Source organism: Natator depressus, chromosome 11 (genome assembly GCF_965152275.1).
Source record: "Natator depressus isolate rNatDep1 chromosome 11, rNatDep2.hap1, whole genome shotgun sequence".
Taxonomy (NCBI): domain Eukaryota; kingdom Metazoa; phylum Chordata; order Testudines; family Cheloniidae; genus Natator; species Natator depressus.
In genome coordinates this window covers 2,094,795-2,115,657 of record NC_134244.1, presented here as the reverse complement: position 1 = coordinate 2,115,657, position 20,863 = coordinate 2,094,795, and the positions used below count along the sequence as shown (strand labels likewise).

The window sequence follows — 20,863 nt, the reverse complement described above, 5'->3', positions numbered from 1 at the left end:
CCCAGCTCCTCTGGCCTTTCCCCAGCCCTGCTCCACTTTCGGTACCCGGCTCAGCTCCCAGCAGTCAGGCTCCTCCCTCTCAACATCTCAAGAGAGACTGGCCCACTGCCCTCCTATAAAGGCCAACGGGGCCCTGATTGGGGCATGGCCGCAGCTGTGGCTGTTTCCCCAACCAGCCGAGGCTTGCTGCTTTCCCTAGCAGCAGCCTTCCAGCAGCCTCAGCCCGCTCCCAGGGCTGATTTCAAGCCCTTCCGGGCAGGAGTGGGTGACCACCCTGCTACAGCAAGACACTGGGGAAAGCCAGCACAGAGAGGTGACCGTCGGTGGTCTCCTGAGCCCCACTGCAGCACCCTAGCCACTTGGGCCTGGCTCCACAGAGGTCTTTAGGCTCCTCCTTTCCACTGAAAGGTGCCTAGGGGTCTTTGTGGATCTGGGCCTGACCACTCTGAAAACAAGCAAGCAGCCCCGGGCTGTCACTGCGACTGGACTGGCAGTGGAGAGCGGCCGTGTTCTCAGAGCGGCGCGTTCGGAAGGTGCATGGAGGCAAGTTCCGATCTGCATGGAGGAATTTAGTGTCTGGCGTGTTGCCACGGCCGGATAGGTTCACCTGCAGTTTAATTAGGAAAAGAGGGAGGGGGAGGGAAGAGGAGAGAGAACAGGAAACATGTTGCAACTGGCTGCATCCCCAGTCCTCGGAGGAGCCGGGCACCCACTCTGCCTCTTTGTGTGGGCAGAACTCCGGGAGCGGGGCAGCTCTTGGAAGGCCATTGGCGCGGCCCTGCTGACACCATGCGATGGGCAGGGTCTGGAGGCTTGGCTGAGGGCCTCAATTCCTGGGAACTTCCAGGAGCCTCCTGAACCAGTCAAACCAGACCAGAAATCCAGGAGATTTGGGAGAGGTCCAGTGTTTGCTGTGTCAGGCTGGGAACGGCACCCATCAGCCATTCCCAGCCAGGTCCCAGGAGCACGGAGAGCCAGTACCAGGAAAAGTGATGGGAAAACCTCAGCGGAAATTCCTCCAAACTCAAAAAAACTGCCCGGGGTTCGGTGGCAGGTTCTGGTTGGTTCTGATTGCGGCCCAGAAAGAGCCACAGCCCTTTAATGGGGAGAGGTGACTGCACGACTCCAGCTCTCCATCCAGCTCCACTTGGCCCACCCCAGGATGGTGTTGACACCAGCAGGAGGTCTAGGTCCCCAGGTCTAGGTCCCACGCAGCAGGCTAGTTTGACCCAACCAGGCCACATTGCATGCTGGGATTGTTGTCTCTACAGTTTCTGCATCCACATTAAAGAGGAAGGCAGCTGTAATTGGCTCAGTGTAATGCAAATGAATTAGTGTGACCTTTCTATACGTACATCAGACGCAGGACGCCAGCCAAACAATCAGTGGAGCCACTGGATGGTCGAAGGGCTAACAGAGCACTCAAGGAAGACAAGGCCCTTGTGAAGACGCTAAAGGCATTATTTGCATCAGTCGTCGCTGCCAACTTTGTGAGGCAGGTTCCCACACCTGAGCCATTCTGGTTAGGGACAAACCTGAGGAACTGTCCCAGATTGAGGTGTCAGGAGAGGAGGTTTTGGAACAAATCAATAAATTAAACAGCAGTAAGTCACCAGGACCAAATGGTATCGCCCAAGAGCTCTGAAGAAACTCAGATGTGCAATTGCAGAACGACTGCCCGTGGTGCGTAACCTATTGCTTCAATCCGCCTCGGGGCCAGATGACTGGAGGGTAGCTAATGTGACGCCAATTTTTAAAAAGGGCTCCAGAGGCGATCCCGGCAATTACAGGCCGGTGAGCCTGACTTCAGTACCGGGCAAACTGGTTGAAACTAGAGTAAAGAACAGGAGGACTTGTGGCACCTTAGAGACTAACCAATTTATTTGAGCATAAGCTTTCGTGAGCTACAGCTCACTTCATCGGATGCATACTGTTGAAAGTGTAGAAGATCTTTTTATACACACAAAGCATGAAAAAATGGGTGTTTACCACTACGAAAGGTTTTCTCTCCTCCCACCCCACTCTCCTGCTGGTAATAGCTTATCTAAAGTGATCACTCTCCTTACAATGTGTATGATAATCAAGGTGGGCCATTTCCAGCACAAATCCAGGGTTTAACAAGAATGTCTGGGGGGGGAAGGGGTAGGAAAAAACAAGGGGAAATAGGTTACCTTGCATAATGACTTAGCCACTCCCAGTCTCTATTCAAGCCTAAGTTAATTGTATCCAATTTGCGAATGAATTCCAATTCAACAGTCTCTCGCTGGAGTCTGGTTTTGAAGTTTTTTTGTTGTAATATCACAACTTTCATGTCTGTAATCGCGTGACCAGAGAGATTGAAGTGTTCTCCGACTGGTTTATGAATGTTATAATTCTTGACATCTGATTTGTGTCCATTTATTCTTTTACGTAGAGACTGTCCAGTTTGACCAATGTACATGGCAGAGGGGCATTGCTGGCACATGATGGCATATATCACATTGGTGGATGTGCAGGTGAACGAGCCTCTGATAGTGTGGCTGATGTTATTAGGCCCTGTGATGGTGACCTCCGAAAGAGATATGTGGACACAGTTGGCAACGGGCTTTGTTGCAAGGATAGGTTCCTGGGTTAGTGGTTCTGTTGTGTGGTATGTGGTTGCTGGTGAGTATTTGCTTCAGGTTGGGGGGCTGTCTGTAGGCAAGGACTGGCCTGTCTCCCAAGATTTGTGAGAGTGTTGGGTCATCCTTCAGGATAGGTTGTAGATCCTTAATAACGCGTTGGAGGGGTTTTAGTTGGGGGCTGAAGGTGACGGCTAGCGGCGTTCTGTTATTTTCTTTGTTGGGCCTGTCCTGTAGTAGGTGACTTCTGGGAACTCTTCTGGCTCTGTCAATCTGTTTCTTCACTTCCGCAGGTGGGTATTGTAGTTGTAAGAACGCTTGATAGAGATCTTGTAGGTGTTTGTCTCTGTCTGAGGGGTTGGAGCAAATGCGGTTGTATCGCAGAGCTTGGCTGTAGACGATGGATCGTGTGGTGTGGTCAGGGTGAAAGCTGGAGGCATGTAGGTAGGAATAGCTGTCAGTAGGTTTCCGGTATAGGGTGGTGTTTATGTGACCATCGTTTATTAGCACTGTAGTGTCCAGGAAGTGGATCTCTTGTGTGGACTGAACCAGGCTGAGGTTGATGGTGGGAAGAAAATTGTTGAAATCATGGTGGAATTCCTCAAGGGCTTCTTTTCCATGGGTCCAGATGTTGAAGATGTCATCAATATAGCGCAAGTAGAGTAGGGGCGTTAGGGGACGAGAGCTGAGGAAGCGTTGTTCTAAATCAGCCATAAAAATGTTGGCATACTGTGGGGCCATGCGGGTACCCATAGCAGTGCCGCTGATCTGAAGGTATACATTGTCCCCAAATGTAAAATAGTTATGGGTAAGGACAAAATCACAAAGTTCAGCCACCAGGTTAGCCGTGGCATTATCGGGGATAGTGTTCTTGACGGCTTGTAGTCCATCTTTGTGTGGAATGTTGGTGTAGAGGGCTTCGACATCCATAGTGGCCAGGATGGTGTTATCAGGAAGATCACCGATGGATTGTAGTTTCCTCAGGAAGTCAGTGGTGTCTCGAAGGTAGCTGGGCGTGCTGGTAGCATAGGGCCTGAGGAGGGAGTCTACATAGCCAGACAATCCTGCTGTCAGGGTGCCAATGTCTGAGATGATAGGGCGCCACCTACAAACACCTACAAGATCTCTATCAAGCATTCTTACAATTACAATACCCACCTGCGGAAGTGAAGAAACAGATTGATAGAGCCAGAAGAGTTCCCAGAAGTCACCTACTACAGGACAGGCCTAACAAAGAAAATAACAGAACGCCACTAGCCGTCACCTTCAGCCCCCAACTAAAACCCCTCCAACACGTTATCAAGGATCTACAACCTATCCTGAAGGACGACCCAACACTCTCACAGATCTTGGGAGACAGGCCAGTCCTTGCCTACAGACAGCCCCCCAACCTGAAGCGAATACTCACCAGCAACCACATACCACACAACAGAACCACTAACCCAGGAACCTATCCTTGCAACAAAGCCCGTTGCCAACTGTGCCCACATATCTATTCAGGGGACACCATCACAGGGCCTAATAACATCAGCCACACTATCAGAGGCTCGTTCACCTGCACATCCACCAATGTGATATATGCCATCATGTGCCAGCAATGCCCCTCTGCCATGTACATTGGTCAAACTGGACAGTCTCTACGTAAAAGAATAAATGGACACATATCAGATATCAAGAATTATAACATTCATAAACCAGTCGGAGAACACTTCAATCTCTCTGGTCACGTGATTACAGACATGAAAGTTGTGATATTACAACAAAAAAACTTCAAAACCAGACTCCAGCGAGAGACTGTTGAATTGGAATTCATTTGCAAATTGGATACAATTAACTTAGGCTTGAATAGAGACTGGAAGTGGCTAAGTCATTATGCAAGGTAACCTATTTCCCCTTGTTTTTTCCTCCCCCTTCCCCCCCCAGACGTTCTTGTTAAACCCTGGATTTGTGCTGGAAATGGCCCACCTTGATTATCATACACATTGTAAGGAGAGTGATCACTTTAGATAAGCTATTACCAGCAGGAGAGTGGGGTGGGAGGAGAGAAAACCTTTCGTAGTGGTAAACACCCATTTTTTCATGCTTTGTGTGTATAAAAAGATCTTCTATACTTTTCACAGTGTGCATCCGATGAAGTGAGCTGTAGCTCACGAAAGCTTATGCTCAAATAAATTGGTTAGTCTCTAAGGTGCCACAAGTCCTCCTTTTCTTTTTGCGAATACAGACTAACACGGCTGTTACTCTGAAACCTAGAGTAAAGAACAGAATTGTCAGACACAGAGATGGACGCAAATGTTGGGGAAGAGTCGACACAGCTTTTGTCAAGGGCAATCAGGCCTCGCCAATATATTAGCATTCTTTGAGGGGGTCAACAAGCATGTGGACAAGGGGGATCCAGTGGCTGTAGGGTACTTGGACTTTCAGAAAGCCTTTGACAAGGTCCCTCACCAAAGGCTCTGAAGCAAAGTAAACTGTCATGGGATAAGAGGGAAGGTCCTCTCATAGATCAGGAACTGGTTAAAAAACAGGAAACAAAGGGTAGGAATAAACGGTCAGTTTTCACAATTGAAAGTGGTAAATAGTGACGTCTCCCAAGTATCTGTATGGGGACCTGTGCTATTCAACATATTCATAGATGATCTGGAAAAGGGGGTAAACAGTGAGGTGGCTGTTTGCAGGTGATACAGAAGTACTCAGGATAGTTACGTCCAAAACTGACTGCAAAGCGTTATGAAGGGATCTCACAAAATTGGGTGACTGAGCAACAAAACGGCAGATGAAATTCAATGTTGATAAATGCAAAGTAATGCACGTTGGGAAAACATAATCCCAACTATACCTATAAAATGATGGGGTCCAAATTAGCTGTGACCACTCAGGAAAGATCTTGGAGTCACCGTGGATAGTTCTCTGAAAACATCTACTCAATGTGCAGTGGCCGTCAAAAAAGCAAAAAGAATGTCAGGAACCATTAGGAAAGGGATCGATAATAAGAGAAAATATCATAATGACACTATAGAAATCCATGGTATGCCCACACCTTGACTTCTGGTTGCTTCATCTAAAAAAGAAATTAGAATTGGAAAAGGTACAGAGAGGGGCAGCAAAACTGAGCAGGGTGATGGAACAGCTTCTATGTGAGGAGAGAGTAATAAGACTGGGACTGTTCATCTTAGAAAAGAGACGACTAAGGGGGGATATGACAGAGGTCTATAAAACCATGACTGGTGTGGAGAAAGGGAATAGGAAGTTTAACTTACCCCTTCATATAACACAAGAACCAGGGGTCACCCAATGAAATGAATAGGCAGCTGGTTTAAAACGAACAAAAGGAAGTATTTCTCCACACAAGGCACAGTCAACCTGTGGAACTCATTGCCAGGATATGTTGTGGAGGCCAAAAGTATAACTGGATTCAAAAGAATTAGATAAGTTCACAGAAGTCCATCAATGTTATTAGCCAGCTATTCAGGGATGCAACCCCCTGCTCTGGGTGTCCCTAAACCTCTGACTGCCAGAAGCTGGGACTGGACAATAGGGGATGGATTGCTCGATAGTTGCCCTGTTCTCTTTGTTCCCTCTGAAGCACCTGGCACTGGCCACTGTCAGAGACAGGACACTGGGCTAGATGGACCCTTGGTTCTTACGTTCTCCTGGTAAACTGTCCACACTCTCTTGGTTGGCTCCAGTTTGGGTACATGGAGCCTGCACAGATGAATGCTCCCAAGCGTTCTGGACACTGGAATCTGAGCTGCAGCGGGGACGGGTGTTTTCCGAACTGCTGTCAGATAGCACCTGGTTCAGCAAGGTCTTTACGCCTGGCCACATGGGGGTTTCTGTGAGAGTTGATGGGCCTGGCTGGGTCAGAGCTGCAGTGTCCTGGGGAAGCTGACTTTCCCATGGCCTCTCTAATAGCCCCAGAGTCTGCGTAGGCTCGGGCTGTAACATCCTCTGTCGTCCCAGGAGGGTTGTGGTGACCCAGGCTGTGCCGTTGGGGTCTTATGCCTACCATGGACCAAGAACTCCTCCGTAAACATGCCGCGTGTCCCTGGGGCAGGGTTATTCACGCTCTCCTGTGCTGTCCACGGATGGGCTTCTGGGAGGTGCCTCTGCCAAGAGACGGGAAGTGACTGTGGCCGTTGCCTGCAGCCGCACTGCTCCGTTTCTGATCCCTGGTGGGTTCCAACGTGGCTCTGGTGGAACGCGGAATGCCGACAACGCTTAAAACAGACCCATGCTCACGTCATAACTGCAGTGCTTAGCGACGGCCAGACCTAGGGTGCCCTAGAGTTCCCACGCTCACACCCCCTTTTTTCAGTTGCTCAAAACCTTCCCCTTTTGGCCTGCAATTTTTTCAGGTTTGGGCTCCGTCCAAGCGTGAATCTTTTTGGAAAGTTTGAGCAAAACTGGGGCCATCATTACTGAGAACAGGTGGTGAGGGACAGCCATGGGTCTCCTTGTAAAAGACCGATATCTCCGCCGTTTTGAATGGCTCTTCCTCTGAAGCCGGAGGAGCTAGAAAAGGAGGGTTTGGCAGAGAACTGGGCCTGAGGGAGGAGAAGTACATGATGTGCTGGTGAAAATTGTCCTTGACTCGGCTGGCTCGTAAGGGTTAAAAAGAAATCACTGTTTGCAGATGCACTGGAGTTCATTTTCTAATAACCGTGATGGTGCTTTGCTTTGTAACAACGACCTCCCCGTGGTCTCCTCAAGGAGGCACTGGCGTGGCTGCGTTAGCAGAAAACATGGCACTGTTAACCTTGGGCACTGGAAGAGGCAGGGGCCCGGGGAATGAGTTTGTCAGACGGTACGGAAGAGGCCGCGAGCAGATTCTGATTGCTTTTAAGCAGCGTCTCGTTTATTTTACACCAGTGCGTTTTAAAAATGAACGTGCAAATCGGCAGCGTGGCGTTCCGTTCAGGGTTCGGAGCTGCATTTCGCGCCCGTCTCATAAGATCATAGTAGCTTGCTAAGCAGACGGCAATGAATCACTGAAAAGACACCAGGCTTTGTGAAGCTTGCTAAGTACCCGATAAATACACCAGGGGACATTTGCACTCATGTGCCTGCCATCTGACCGCGGGCGGCCATCAAAGCAGTTTTTCCTCTTATGGCACAACCGTGGCTGGCAAACCAGGTGGGCCGCCTCGCAGATCTGCGCCCCCCAATGGGTCTGGCAGTCACAGACGTTGCCAGGCCCGAGATAGGGGCCTGTCATGCCTGCAAACAGCGAGAGCCAGGCGCAGGCCAGGTGGAACCACGCTCGTGCCGCAATGTGTGTAGCTACCCTGGTCCCAGTCTCAGACCAGAGCTGCTGCGACCGTTTTCATCGAAAGCCGCCCTTCGACGGAAACCCTGGACGTTTTTGGACACCCCCCTCCCAACCCTCTGTTTGGATCAAAAATGTTCCGCATAGTTGTGGAAAAACCCGAAGGCCCCCAAAGCGAAAAAAGCAAAAACAACAAAAAATTTCAGGGCTTTCAACAAGAACCCGAAGTGTTGCAGCAACAACGGGAAATACCCACTGGTGCCGCGTCTCTCGTGGGGAAGGAACCCTGAGTTCCCAGCCGGCCCGTCTCAGAGCCTCAGTGAGGAAAGTCAGCAGGTCTGGCGCGGAGGGGCTGGGGGGGCCACCGCGCCCCCTACCTTGCAGTGGTTTCCATCATGCACAGGGTTCACCCTTGGGTTCAATGGCTCACAGCACCCCCACTATACACATTGTTCCAGCCCCCCGATCTGAAGCAGCTTTGATTAACGGTCCCTGCTCGGCACCCCTACCAGCTGCACCCCAGATCTGCCGCCTGCAGAGATCCCCAGCCCGTGCTGCTGGTGGGGGGGGCGGGGAGGGGGGCGCAGTCTGAAGCTGCCGTTGCTGGAGTTCTCCGTCCGCGGAGCTCTAATGACATCCAGCTGGAGCGTCTCCCCCGGCACGCCGCGTGCTCCCTGCAGGCTGTGGCTGGCACGAGGCGAGCTTCCCAGCTGGGCATCACTTTCACAGGCCATTTCGGGGCCTTGCGGGAGCTGGCTCAGCTGGGGGGCCTGCAGGAACATGCTGTTTGCTTTCATGTTCTCCCCATGGCTTGGCCCTCACCAGCCACCTCGGAAGGGGAGAAGATGGGGGGATTAGCATGGGAGCGCAGGGGGCTGATCCCGGACCCTTGTCCACGCACAGCATCCCTCTGCCTTCAGTGGGATTCCCGAGGCTGCAGGACGGAGCCCTTAGATGGTCTTGCCCCTGTTTCTCTTTTAGCCTCTGTTCAGAAGCTAGCGCCCCACCCTGCCCGCTGCTCTGATACCAGCCCCCCCCCACTGCTCTCCCCAGAGCGCCCTTCACTTGGTCGACATTCTCCTGGCATTGAGTGTGAAGGGGCCTGATCCTGGGCTCTACGCTCTGCTTTGACTCTGGCTTTGGCTGGATTACGCCTGCCCCATCGGAATCCCCAGCAAAGCCCCCAATCCCTGTTCAGCCCCCAATCCCTGTTCAGCCCCCAGCCCTGTACAGCCCCCAACCACTGTACAGACCCCAGTCCGCCTACAGCCCCCAGCCCCAGGCCCTGTTCATCCCCCAGCCCCCGTACAGCCCCCAACCCCACACAGCCCTCAAACCCCGTTCAGTCCTCAAACCCCATACAGCCCTCAGGCACCGTACAGCCCCCATGCCAATGGAAAAGATGCTGCTGGAGGCCAAAGGACGGAAGACAGGTCACACACTGGCCCCTCCTGCCCCAGCTCTCGCCATGCGCCCACGGTGTACGGCACGCCCACGCCGCAGCTCTTTCCCAGCTGGTGGAAGCAGCCCAGGGGCACCGCTGGGTTCGCACACTCACTGGGAGCTCTTGCCCCAGCTCTCAGGCAGAGCAGGGTGGCTGTGGTCAGTGGGGCTCTGCGGCTGCCCCGGGCAGACAGGGAAGAATTGTTGGGGACGTAGAAGTGGGTGGCAACCTGGGCAGTGGTGACCATGAGATGGTCGAGTTCAGGATCCTGACAAAAGGCGGAAAGGAGAGCAGCAGGACACAGACCCTGGACTTCAGAAAAGCAGACTGTGACTCCCGCAGGGAACTGATGGGCAGGATCCCCTGGGAGGCTAATGTGAGGGGGAAAGGAGCCCAGGAGAGCTGGCTGTATTTTAAAGAATCCTTATTGAAGGCCCAGGAACAAACCATCCTGATGCACAGAAAGAATAGCAAATATGGCAGGCGACCAGCTTGGCTTAACAGTAAAATCTTCAGTGAGCTTAAACACAAAAAGGAAACTTACAAGAAGTGGAGACTTGGACAGATGACTAGGGAGGAGCATGCAGGGGTGTAATCAGGAAGGCCAAAGCACAACTGGAGTTGCAGCTAGCGAGGGATGTGAAGGGGAACAAGAAGGGTTTCTACAGGTATGTTAGCAACAAGAAGAAGGTCAGGGAAAGTGTGGGCCCCTTACTGGATGGGGGAGGCAACCTAGTGACAGAGGATGTGGAAAAAGCTGAAATACTCAATGCTTTGTTTGCCTTGGTCTTCACAGACAAGGTCAGCTCCCAGACTACTGCACTGGGCAGCACAGCATGGGGAGGAGGTGAGCAGCCCTCGGCAGTGAAAGAACAGGTCTAGGACTATTTAGAAAAGCTGGACGTGCACAAGTCCATGGGGCCAGATGCGCTGCATCCGAGGGTGCTGAAGGAATTGGCGGATGTGATTGCAGAGCCATTGGCCATTATCTTTGAAAACTCGCGGCAATCGGGGGAAGTCCTGGACGACTGGAAAAAGGCTAATGTAGTGCCCATCTTTAAAAAAGGGAAGAAGGAGAATCCGGGGAACTACAAACCGGTCAGCCTCACCTCAGTCCCCGGAAAAATCATGGAGCAGGTCCTCAAGGTATCCATTTTGAAACACTTGGAGGAGAGGAAGGTGATCAGGAACAGTCAACATGGATCCACCAAGGGCAAGTCATGCCTGATAAACCTGATTGCCTTCTGTGATGAGATAACTAGCTCTGTGAATATGGGGAAAGCAGTGGACATGAGATACCTTGACTTTAGAAAAGCTTTTGATATGGTCTCCCACAGTATTCTTGCCAGCAAGTTAAAGAAGTATGGGCTGGATGAATGGACTATGAGGTGGATAGAAAGCTGGCTAGATCGTCAAGCTCAACGGGTAGTGATCAATGGCTCCATGTCTAGTTGGCAGCCGGTATCAAGTGGAGTGCCCCAAGGGTCGGTCCTGGGGCCGGTTCTGTTCAATATCTTCATAAGTGATCTGGATGATCGTGTGGATTGCACCCTCAGCAAGTTTGCAGATGACACTAAACTGGGAGGAGAGGTAGATACACTGAAGGGTAGGGATAGGGTCCAGAGTGACCTAGACAAATTAGAGGATTGGGCCAAAAGAAATCTGATGAGGTTCAACAAGGACAAGTGCAGAGTCCTGCACTTAGTACGGAAGAATCCTATGGGCTGCTACAGACTAGGGGCCGAATGGCTCGGCAGCAGTTCTGCAGAAAAGGACCTAGGGGTTACAGTGGATGAGAAGCTGGATATGAGTCAACAGTGTGCCCTTGTTGCCAAGAAGGCTAACGGCAAATTGAGTTGCATTAGTAGGAGCATTGCCAGCAGATCGAGGGAAGTGATTATACCCCTCTATTCGGCATTGATGAGGCCATATCTGGAGTACTGTGTCCAGTTTTGGGCCCCACACTACAGAAGGGGTGTGACAAACTGGAGAGAGTCCAGTGGAGGGCAATGAAAATGATCAGGGGGCTGGAACACATGACTTACAAGGAGAGGCTGAGGGAACTGGGATTGTTTAGTCTGCAGAAGAGAAGAACGAGGGGGGATTTGATAGCTGCTTTCAACTACCTGAAGGGGGGTTCCAAAGAGGATGGAGCTCGGCTGTTCTCAGTGGTGGTAGATGACAGAACGAGGAGTAATGGTCTCAAGTTGCAATGGGGGAGGTCTAGGTTGGATGTTAGGAAAAACTTTTTCACCAGGAGGGTGGTGACGCACTGGAATGGGTTCCCTAGGGAGGTGGTGGAATCTCCATCCTTAGAGGTTTTTAAGGCCCGGCTTGACAAAGCCCTGGCTGGGGTGATTTAGTTGGGGTTGGTCCTGCTTTGAGCAGGGGATTGGACTAGATGATCTCCTGAGGTCTCTTCCAACCCTGATATTCTATGATTCTATGACACCCTGGGGGGCATGGAGCAAGGCAGTGAGTTGGGGGTTGCTGGTTAAGACCAAGGCTGCCTTGGACATCCCCCCATCCCCACCCCGGGTGAGCTGTGGTGGGCAGAAGGCTGGCGTGGGGATTGAGCCAGGAGGCCCAGTCTGAGGGGTAGGGAACACAGGATTCACACCAGGCAGCTGTCCTGGGGACCCCGATCGCATACTGTCCTGTGCGCTCCAAGCGGGAGCCTGCCCAGCAGAGCAGTTGTCCGTTTCCGGGCTGCCCTGCCGGCCTCGCCCTGTGAAAGCCGAGCTCCCTTCCTCACCCGGACATCAGCCTGGGAGGGGCTCTTTGACCCCTTGCAGCTCTCGCTTCCCCTCGAGGCATCTGAGCAGTGGGGGCCGGGGGACAAGGGCTTGGGCAGGACTCCTGGGTTCTGTGGCCTACTCTTCTGCTCACTGACCTTGCGTGACCTTGGGGAAGGCACATCCCGGCTCCAGGCTCCAGTTTTCCTGTCTGTCCAAGGAGACTCGCGATCCTGACCCGTCTTCACAGGGCGCTGCAGGCTTCTTCTTAGTGCAGGTGGTACCGCAGGATTCATCACCGAACGTGGTCCGCTGGTTGGATCGTTAGCTTCCCCGGCTCGGGCCGGGCACTGATGGGGAGCGTGACGTGAACACTGATCCATGCCCCCAGGAACCAGCTTTCCAAAGGAAGGGGCTAGAGCACCAGCCCTGGAGAGAAACACCAGTGGATAAGCCGGATTCCTCGCCCCACCTTAGCCCTGGTGGGTGCAGTGGGTGCGACTCAGGAGTTGCAGCTCCTGGAACCCTGGGCGGCCCGACCTGGTGTGAATTAGAGCCATGAGGATCACAGGGAGCTCTGCTCGGCCCCAGCCCCTCCCTCGCCTTCAGCTGGCGTTTACACATTTTAATTAGTTTAATTTAATTGGAATGAATACTTAACAATCTAAACGTTTTCCGGGCCGCCCACAACCTTTCGACCCGCACCATCGTTTCCGCAGGAAGCTTTCGGCCTGTTGGAAAATCTTCAGCTCTCCAAAGCCGACAGATTTTCGGCTTTTTGTTGGAAATCACCAAAAAATCTGAATGGCGAATTTGGAAGGAAACCCCCTCCCCCCCGATTTTCCCCCTCCAAATTTCCCACACAAAATAATTGGCATTTTCTGAGCAGCCCGGTGTGGAGGACGGCAGAGCCTCCCCTGCCAGCTCTGCAGGCGAGTCCCCTGCGCAGGGAGTTCCCCGACAGTGTCTCCAGCAGCTTGACACCCCCTGCACCCCATGGAGCAGAGACTCCAGCCCTAGGTCAGATCAAACCAATCACTCTGCTCCCAGGCAGGGCGATGCACAAAGCAGAGAGAGGGAGGGGAAGGGTAACCCAGTGGTTAGAGCTGTATCCTGGGACTTGGGAGACTCTGGGTCAGGTCCCCATTCTGCCACAGATTTCTCATGTGACCTCTTGGGCAAGTCACATAATCTGGCCTCAGTTTACCGTCTGCACCATGGGGGATTGTGATGCAGAAAGCAAACATCTGCAAAGCTGCATCCTCCTTACCCCCCTCCTTTGCCACCGGGCACTGCTATGCTGAGACAATGCCTGCTGTGCGCTTTCCTTGTACTCCTGTCAGTCTCCACCTGATATGTGTGAATCCAGGACTTTTCTCTCGCCTCTCGAACATGCCAGCTGCCCCGGGCCGTCTCCCCTGCTGCCGGCAAGCCAGTCGGGGGCAGCATGAAATGCCCTCCGTGGAATGGGAGCGCCACCTTGGCAGACATACTGGCTCCTACCAGGAGCTACTCCAGAAGGGGTCACAGCCTGCAAAGGGGGTCCCTTCCGGAGCAGCTCATTCTTACTGTTGGAGCCTGCCCTCCCTGCCCCCCTGAAATGCAGCCCCCCGACCCAGTGGAGGAAGGGGTCCCTGAATCATGCCTGCGGCGTGGTGGGAGGGCGCTGCCAAGGCGCTACCAGATCTCTGCCCCCAAGGGCTTACAGTGAAAGGGCAACAGAAGCAGACAAGACAAGAGGGAACACAGAGCAGGGAGTGACTCCCGGAGCATGGAGGAGTCCCAGCAAGGCGGGATTCTCGCAGCACTGGGCACGTTCCAGCCGCGTGGGGAGAGCAGGGGGCAGGAAGCAGGGGGGAGGGGAGGGATGGACGGAGGCAGGGCTGGAGGTATGGAGAGCTTGGACGGGCAGGAGATCTGGCTTGAGCTGTGATGCAGAAGCAGCGTGGGACCTAGGGCAGCAGGCGAGGGGCTGCAGGGGGGTGGGGGGGCCTGCGGAAGGGGCACCCGACCAGGAATCAGGAGGTCTCAGTTTCGCTCCTTTATCTGTCACTGCCTCACTGTGAGAGCTGGGGGGGTCCCCTGCCCTGGCCCTGCCTCAGTTCCCCCTCACTGCAAAGTGGCAGTGATGATACCGACCCAGCTTTGCAACAAGCTTTGCACTCTGTGGAGGGAAGGGCTGTGGCAGGGCTATGTCTGCTGTGGGGGGGTGGGGGAGGGCGGTAGACGGACCATGGGCTGGGCAGGCCAGACAGCGGAAGGTTGCAGCAGGAGAGAGCCCAGCCTAGGCTTGGCGATCGGGGTGGGGTGAAAGGGGTGAGACGTTGGGAGCTGAGGTGGGAGGGGCAGGAAGGGAGGGAGTGAGAGAGGCGCTCTGGGCTGCGTGGGTGCAGGGCAGGGGGCTGGAGGGGTCCCCGGAGAAGGGGCCGGGGAGGCGGATGGTGGGAGGCACAGCATAGAAAGAAGCAGAGACATCTTCAACCCCTGTGGATTGGACCCTCCGTGGGTGCCTGTGGGCCTGTGCTGTCCTTGGCATCCCCCCCCCCCATGGGTGAACCCCCGTCGTCCCCTCCCCCAGGGCAGCACTGAGCACCTTGCTCAGCGCTTAGAGGGGAAGAAGTAGCGCCAGGCACTCGGTGGGGCGCCAGGCGTGCCTCCTCGTGGGAGGGCTGCCTGGCTCCCGGGGGCCGGGGTGGAGGCTCTCGGAAGGTCGCCCCCATCAGCACTTCCCCGGGGCCAGGGTGAGGGGCCTCAGGGCAGGCATCACCACATCCCAGCAGCTCCCACTGGCGCCGACCGGCCTCCGTGCTGGAGACCTCAGCAGAGCCCAGGGTGTTCTGGAGGCCGAACCAGGCCTTGTCGCCGCCCCGGCTGGCCCGTCGCTCTGCTGGGAGACCCTGACTCCTCTGGGCTGGGCTGACCCCCCCCCCGGTGCCCCGTCCTGCCTGTCCCCCGGCCGGACCCCCTGCTTTCCCAGCCTCTGACTGACTCCCTGCCCTTCGCTTCCTCGCAGGCTTCCGGGAGAGCGCCTTCGCCTACGCCATTGCGGCCGCCGGGGTGGTGCACGCCGTCTCCAACGCCTGCGCCCTCGGCAAGCTGCAGGCCTGCGGCTGCGACCAGAAGCGCCGGGGGGACGAGGAAGCCTTCCGCATGAAGCTGCACCGGCTCCAGCTGGAGGCCATGAACCGGGGCAAAGGGATGGTGCACGGGGTCCGCCTGGAGCACATGCCGGCCGAGGCCCCAGGGCTCCAGGACTCCTGGGAGTGGGGGGGCTGCAGCCCCGATGTGGACTATGGGGAGAAGTTTTCCAAGGATTTCCTCGACTCCCGGGAAACCTACAGGGACATCCACTCCCGTATGAGGCTGCACAACAACCGCGTCGGCCGGCAGGTGAGTCCGTGCGCGCTGCAGGCAGATCGCCCCTGGGGGGCGCCGTGGTGCACAGGGGGAGCAGGGGCAGGCGCGGCAGCACTGGGGGACATCCCCCCGCTCGATTCCTCTGCAAGGGGCAGCCAGGGCAGGTTCCAGGAGTGGGGGGCGGGGGAAGCTGCTCACGCCCACAGCTGCTCGAAATGTTGTTGTTGAATTAAAATTTTGACTTGAAACGGCCTTTCCACTAGGGTGACCAGTTGTCCCAATTTTATAGGGACCATCGTGATTTTGGGGTCTTTTTCTTATAGAGGCTCCTATTACCCCCCACCCCCATCCCGATTTTTCACACTTGCTGTCTGGTCGCCCTATTCCACCAAGCTGGCGTTTCTGCCAGAAAACTCCCACTTTCCTCTGCGTCTTTTGGAAGCATTTCCCCGCATTTCGTTTTGGTGGGGAAAATCCCCCCTTCTCCCTCCCTTTGGGTTTAAATCCCCCGCTCTCTTTTCCCACCTCGAGGGAAGCAAATCATCTGAAAAGCGAAGCAGAGTCGGGATTGTTTTGGTTGGGTTCTGGGTTGTCTGACAGAGACAGGAATTGGGGTTTGGTTTGGGGCACCTCAGCCAGACCGGGCTGGAAAAGAAAGCCTGGGACTCCCCCGCCTTGCAAACATCTTCCTCTTGCCGGAGCCGTGGTATCTTTGCCAGAGAGACCTGCTCTGCACCGGGGGGCTTGTTCCTCGCACCGTCACACTGCTGTACAGCCCCGTGGAGGGCATCACGCGATCAGAAGCTCTCTGCACTTCTGCAGGGCGCCTTCCATTCCATCTCCATTAGCCCCCATCCGGGCCGCGTGGCGCTGGGCGTTGGGCAGACGGATCAGGATGGCCCCTGCCCTAGAGAGCTGCCAGGCCACAGGTCGGACAGGGCAGGATCGGTAGAGGAAACAGGCAGAGAGGGGGAACAATAAGCCGAGAGCAGCAGAGAAGCAGCAGCCCCAGCTCAGCACTTGCCGGGCCAAGGCTGGGTGGGAGGGGTTGGCTGGCGCCGCAATAGAGGTGGGTTTTCAGGAGGGAGCTGAGGTGGCGGTTGCACTAATGCTGATGGGACGTTTGTCCCGTGTATGGATGTTGGGGGGGGAAGGGATGTCCCACCACCCACCACTGAGCGGCAGCCCCCTCGGGGTATGACGTGGCAGCTGGTTCACAGTGCTCAGCAGGGTAGGACGGGACGTGGAGAACAAGAGCTGTGGGGGCACTTCGGGGGCAGAATGGAATCGCCCCACTTGGAATTTGGCCAGGCTTTGCTGGAAAGGCTTCAAGGGAGCCACAGCCCTTGGGGGCCAGGGAGCTGTGTGTGCACGTGGGCATGTGTGGGTGTGTCCATGCACACCGGAGGGGTCAGCAAAGCAAAGATGGCCTGGTGCACAAGGGTGCAGGGGCGGCGAGTTATATACACTCGTGGTACCTGGGCTCCACCAATATTCAGGGCCCGGGGGCCCGGCTCCACCAATGTTTGGGGCCAGGTCTCTCCCTCGGCCCTGCCTGCCGCCCCCCTGCACCTCCCCCAAGTGTCCCCCGGCCCCCACTTGCTGCCCCCACTCACCTCCCCTGGCCCCAGAACCTGCGGCTCTCGCTGACTCTGCTCTGCAGGCTCCCCGCATCAACTGCTGCTGCAGGGTCCTAGTGCCCCCTATTCACTAACGGCAGGGCAGGCTGCCCTTACCCTGCCCTTCTGCCCTAGCCCTGAGCCTCTCCAACACCCCAAACCCCTCAACCCCAGCCCCAGCCAGAGCCCTCATCCCCCCGCACCCTAATCCTCTGCCTCAGCCCTGAGCCCCCTCCCACACCCCAAACCTCTCATCCTCAGCCCCACAGCCCTCACCCCTGCAGCCTCTCCTATACCCAAACTCCCTCCCAGCAGTTTTGGTTGTGCAGGCTGGAGAAGCAGAGATCCCCACCATGCAGGCAGGGACTCCTTCCCGTGGGGCCGGCCTGAGGGCAAATAGCACCCTGGGCGAACTGCCTGCGGGAAGAGGGGACAAAACCCCACACAGACCTTTAAAGCCTTTTAACCAATAGGAATGTAATATGCAAATAAACTAAATTATGTCATCAGGCAATTAACATAAGAACCTAAGAACGGCCAGACTGGGTCAGACCAAAGGTCCGTCTAGCCCAGTGTCCTGTCTGCTGACAGTGGCCAGGGCCAGGTGCCCCAGAGGGAATGAACCGAACAGGGAATCATCCAGTGATCCATCCCCTGTCACCCATTCCCAGCTTCTGGCAAACAGAGGCTCGGGACACCATCCCTGCCCATCCTGGCTAATAGCCATTGATGGACCTATCCTCCATGAACTTAACTAGTTCTTTTTTTAACCATGTTATAGTCTTGGCCTTCACAACATCCTCTGGCAAGGAGTTCCACAGGTTGACTGTGTGTTGTGTGAAAAAATACTTCTGTTTGTTTTAAACCTGATGCCTATTAATTTCATTGGGTGACCCCTAGTTCTTGTGTTATGAGAAGAAGTAAATAACATTTCCTTATTTACTTTCTCCACACCAGTCATGATTTTATAGACCTCTATCGTATCCCCTCCATGTCATCTCTTTTCCAAGCTGAAAAGTCTCAGTCTTATTAATCTCTCCCCATACGGCAGCTGTTCCATAGCCCTAATCATTTTTGTTGCCCTTTTCTGAACCTTTTCCAATTCCAATATATCTTTTTTGAGATGGGGCAACTACATCTGCATGCAGTATTCAAGATGTGGGCGTACCTTGGATTTATATAGAGGCAATAGGATATTTTCTGTTTTATTATCTGTCCCTTTCTTAATGATTCTCAACATTCTGTTCGCTTTTTTGACTGCCACTGCGCATGAAGTGGATGATTTCAGAGAACTATCGACCATGACGCCAAGATCTCTGTCTTGATTGGTAACAGCTAATTTAGACCCCATCATTGTATATGTAGAGTTGGGATTATGTTTTCCATTGTGCATTACTTTGCAATTATCAACATTGAATTTCATCTGCCATTTTGTTGCCAAATCACCCAGTTCTGAGAGATCCCTTTGTAGCTCTTCTCAGTCTGCCTGGGACTTAACTATCTTGAGTACTTTTGTATCATCTGCAGATTTTGCCACCTCACTGTTTACCCCTTTTTCCAGATCATTTATGAATATGTTGAATAGGACTGGTCCCAGTACAGACCCCTGGGAGACACCACTATTTACCACCATCCATTCTGAAAACTGACCATTTATTCCTACCCTTTGTTTCCTATCTTTTAACCAGTTACTGATCCATGAAAGGACCTTCCCTCTTATCCCATGACAGCTTACTTTGCTTAAGAGACTTTGGTGAGGGACCTTGTCAAAGGTTTTCTGAAAATCTAAATACACTAGATCCACTGGAACCTCCTTGTCCACATGCTTGTTGATCCCTTCAAAGAATCAGGCTGAGGCCTGATTTCCCTTGACAAAAACCATGTTGACTCTTCCCCAACAAATTATGTTCATCTCTGTGTCTGACAATTTTGGTCTTTACTATCGTTTCAACTAGTTTGCCTGGTACTGAAGTCAGGCTTACCGGCCTGTAATTGCCGGGATCGCCTCTGGAGCCTTTTTTAAAAATTGACATCACATTAGCTACCCTCCAGTCATCTGGTAGCTGATTTAAATGATAGGTTACAGACGACAGTTAGTAGTCCTGCACTTTCACATTTGAGTTCCTTCAGAACTCTTGGGGGATCCCATCTGGTCCTGGTGACTTATTGCTGTTTAGTTTATCAGTTTGTTCCAAACCCTCCTCTAGTGACACGATTGGCTTAGTTATTGGTGCTGTCACAGCTGCCCCTCCTCCAGCTCTCAGCTGTTCAGATCTGACTGCAAATCCCCCCAAAACCTCTAATCTGGGGGTTTCTTTTCTTTGAGCGGAACCATACAACCCGTATCCCTGCAGGCGACTCACGGCGGAGGGACTCGCTGAATAGGATTTAAAGAAAAGCGTGTTCTTTATTTTATTATTCTTTCTATTACAGTTGCATCTGGGAACCCCAGTCCCGGAGCAGGGCCCCATTCTGCTAGTCACTGGGCAGTGCAGACAAGTAAAACTTTCCCCATACGCTCAGACTCTAGGTGGTCTTTGGGAAGCTCTTGTGCAATTGCTGCATTGCTGATCCGCGAGCTCCATCAGTCTCCTCCTCAGCTAGTCAAAACACAGACCAGCGGGTTGACCCCCTTGCTCCTCAAGGATTTCCCATCTGAGGCCACGCTGGTGCCAGCTCTCGCATTGCTCAGACTTTGGTGCTTTTGCCAAACGTATTTGTTTGTTTTGTCCCTGTAACAAATTAGTAGCCACCTAGGAACTTTGCTGAGGCAGCCGGGATCAAACTCAGGGTGTGTCTACACAGCAAAGAAAACCCTCTGGCTGGCCAGTGCCAGCCCATGCGGGCTCACGGGGCTCAGGCTGTGGGGCTGTTCCTTTGCTGTGTAGACGCCCGGGCTTGGGCTGCAGCCCGAACTCTGGGACCCTCCCACCCTGCAGGGTCCGAGAGCTCAAGTCAGCTGGCACAAGCTGCTGTGCAGACATATCCTCAGAGTCTTTTGCTTCAAGTCCACAAGCCCCTAAGCTAAAGGAGAATCCCAATTCACTCTTAACAGTATAGACCCTATGACACACAGCTGAGGAGTTCTGATTCCATCCAATACAGGGCAGTGTAGAGTAGCAAGTAAGGGCTTGATTCTCTCATGTGCTTCATTCTGAACAGACAGCATATGTGTAAAACACACGCTCACACGCACACACACACAGAGCCCTTTCATCATGAAGCCCATGGGAGAATCAGTCCCTCGCTTGCTGCTTCACATGGGCTTTCCTAGTCTGCTGGTAGTCCTACCCACAGTTCAGGTTCTCTAACACTTCCCATTATAAGGCCCTATTTTCAGTCGCTTATAACTTTGCCAAACTTCAGCCATCCAAGCTGACATTTTCAAAGCTGGGCATCTGCCTCAGGCTGCATTTTCCTGGACAGGTTCAGCAGAAATGGTGCAGCCCTTTCCGAGAACAAGAGGAGGGGACAATATATTGTTCTGTCCCTGTTAAAACAATTCATAGGGCCTTTTGGTTGAGAAGTTCTAGTGTGTCCGTGCTTTGGCGCAGGGGCTTAAAATTTGGTGGGGAGATCACGCTGGTCACTGGGATGAGTCTTTTATTATTCCCAAGAAAAGCTGCCCAAATTTGGCCAAGTTAAGGGCCTCTGAAAAATCTCAGTTTACACGTGCTCAGTAGAACCTTGTTCGAGTTCCGCAGCTAAATTTCCCAATGATTCCGACCTCACTGAGCATGCTCAGTCCCCTTTCAGCTTCTACATGTGACCGGACAGCACATGCGCCATCCCCACACAGTGGCTGAGTGTGCTCCAGCCCCGGGATGCTGGGGCTGATC

General features: G+C 53.6%; 1 protein-coding gene across 1 annotated transcript in view; it reads left to right on the top strand.

Annotated features, from left to right (window-relative positions):
• WNT10A (Wnt family member 10A) overlaps positions 1–20,863 on the top strand; it is a 48,253-nt gene that overhangs the window by 11,067 nt on the left and 16,323 nt on the right. Inside the window, exon 3 of the mRNA XM_074966757.1 lies at positions 15,062–15,438. Coding sequence (XP_074822858.1) covers positions 15,062–15,438 — 377 coding nt within the window. The remainder of the gene's footprint in view (positions 1–15,061; positions 15,439–20,863) is intronic.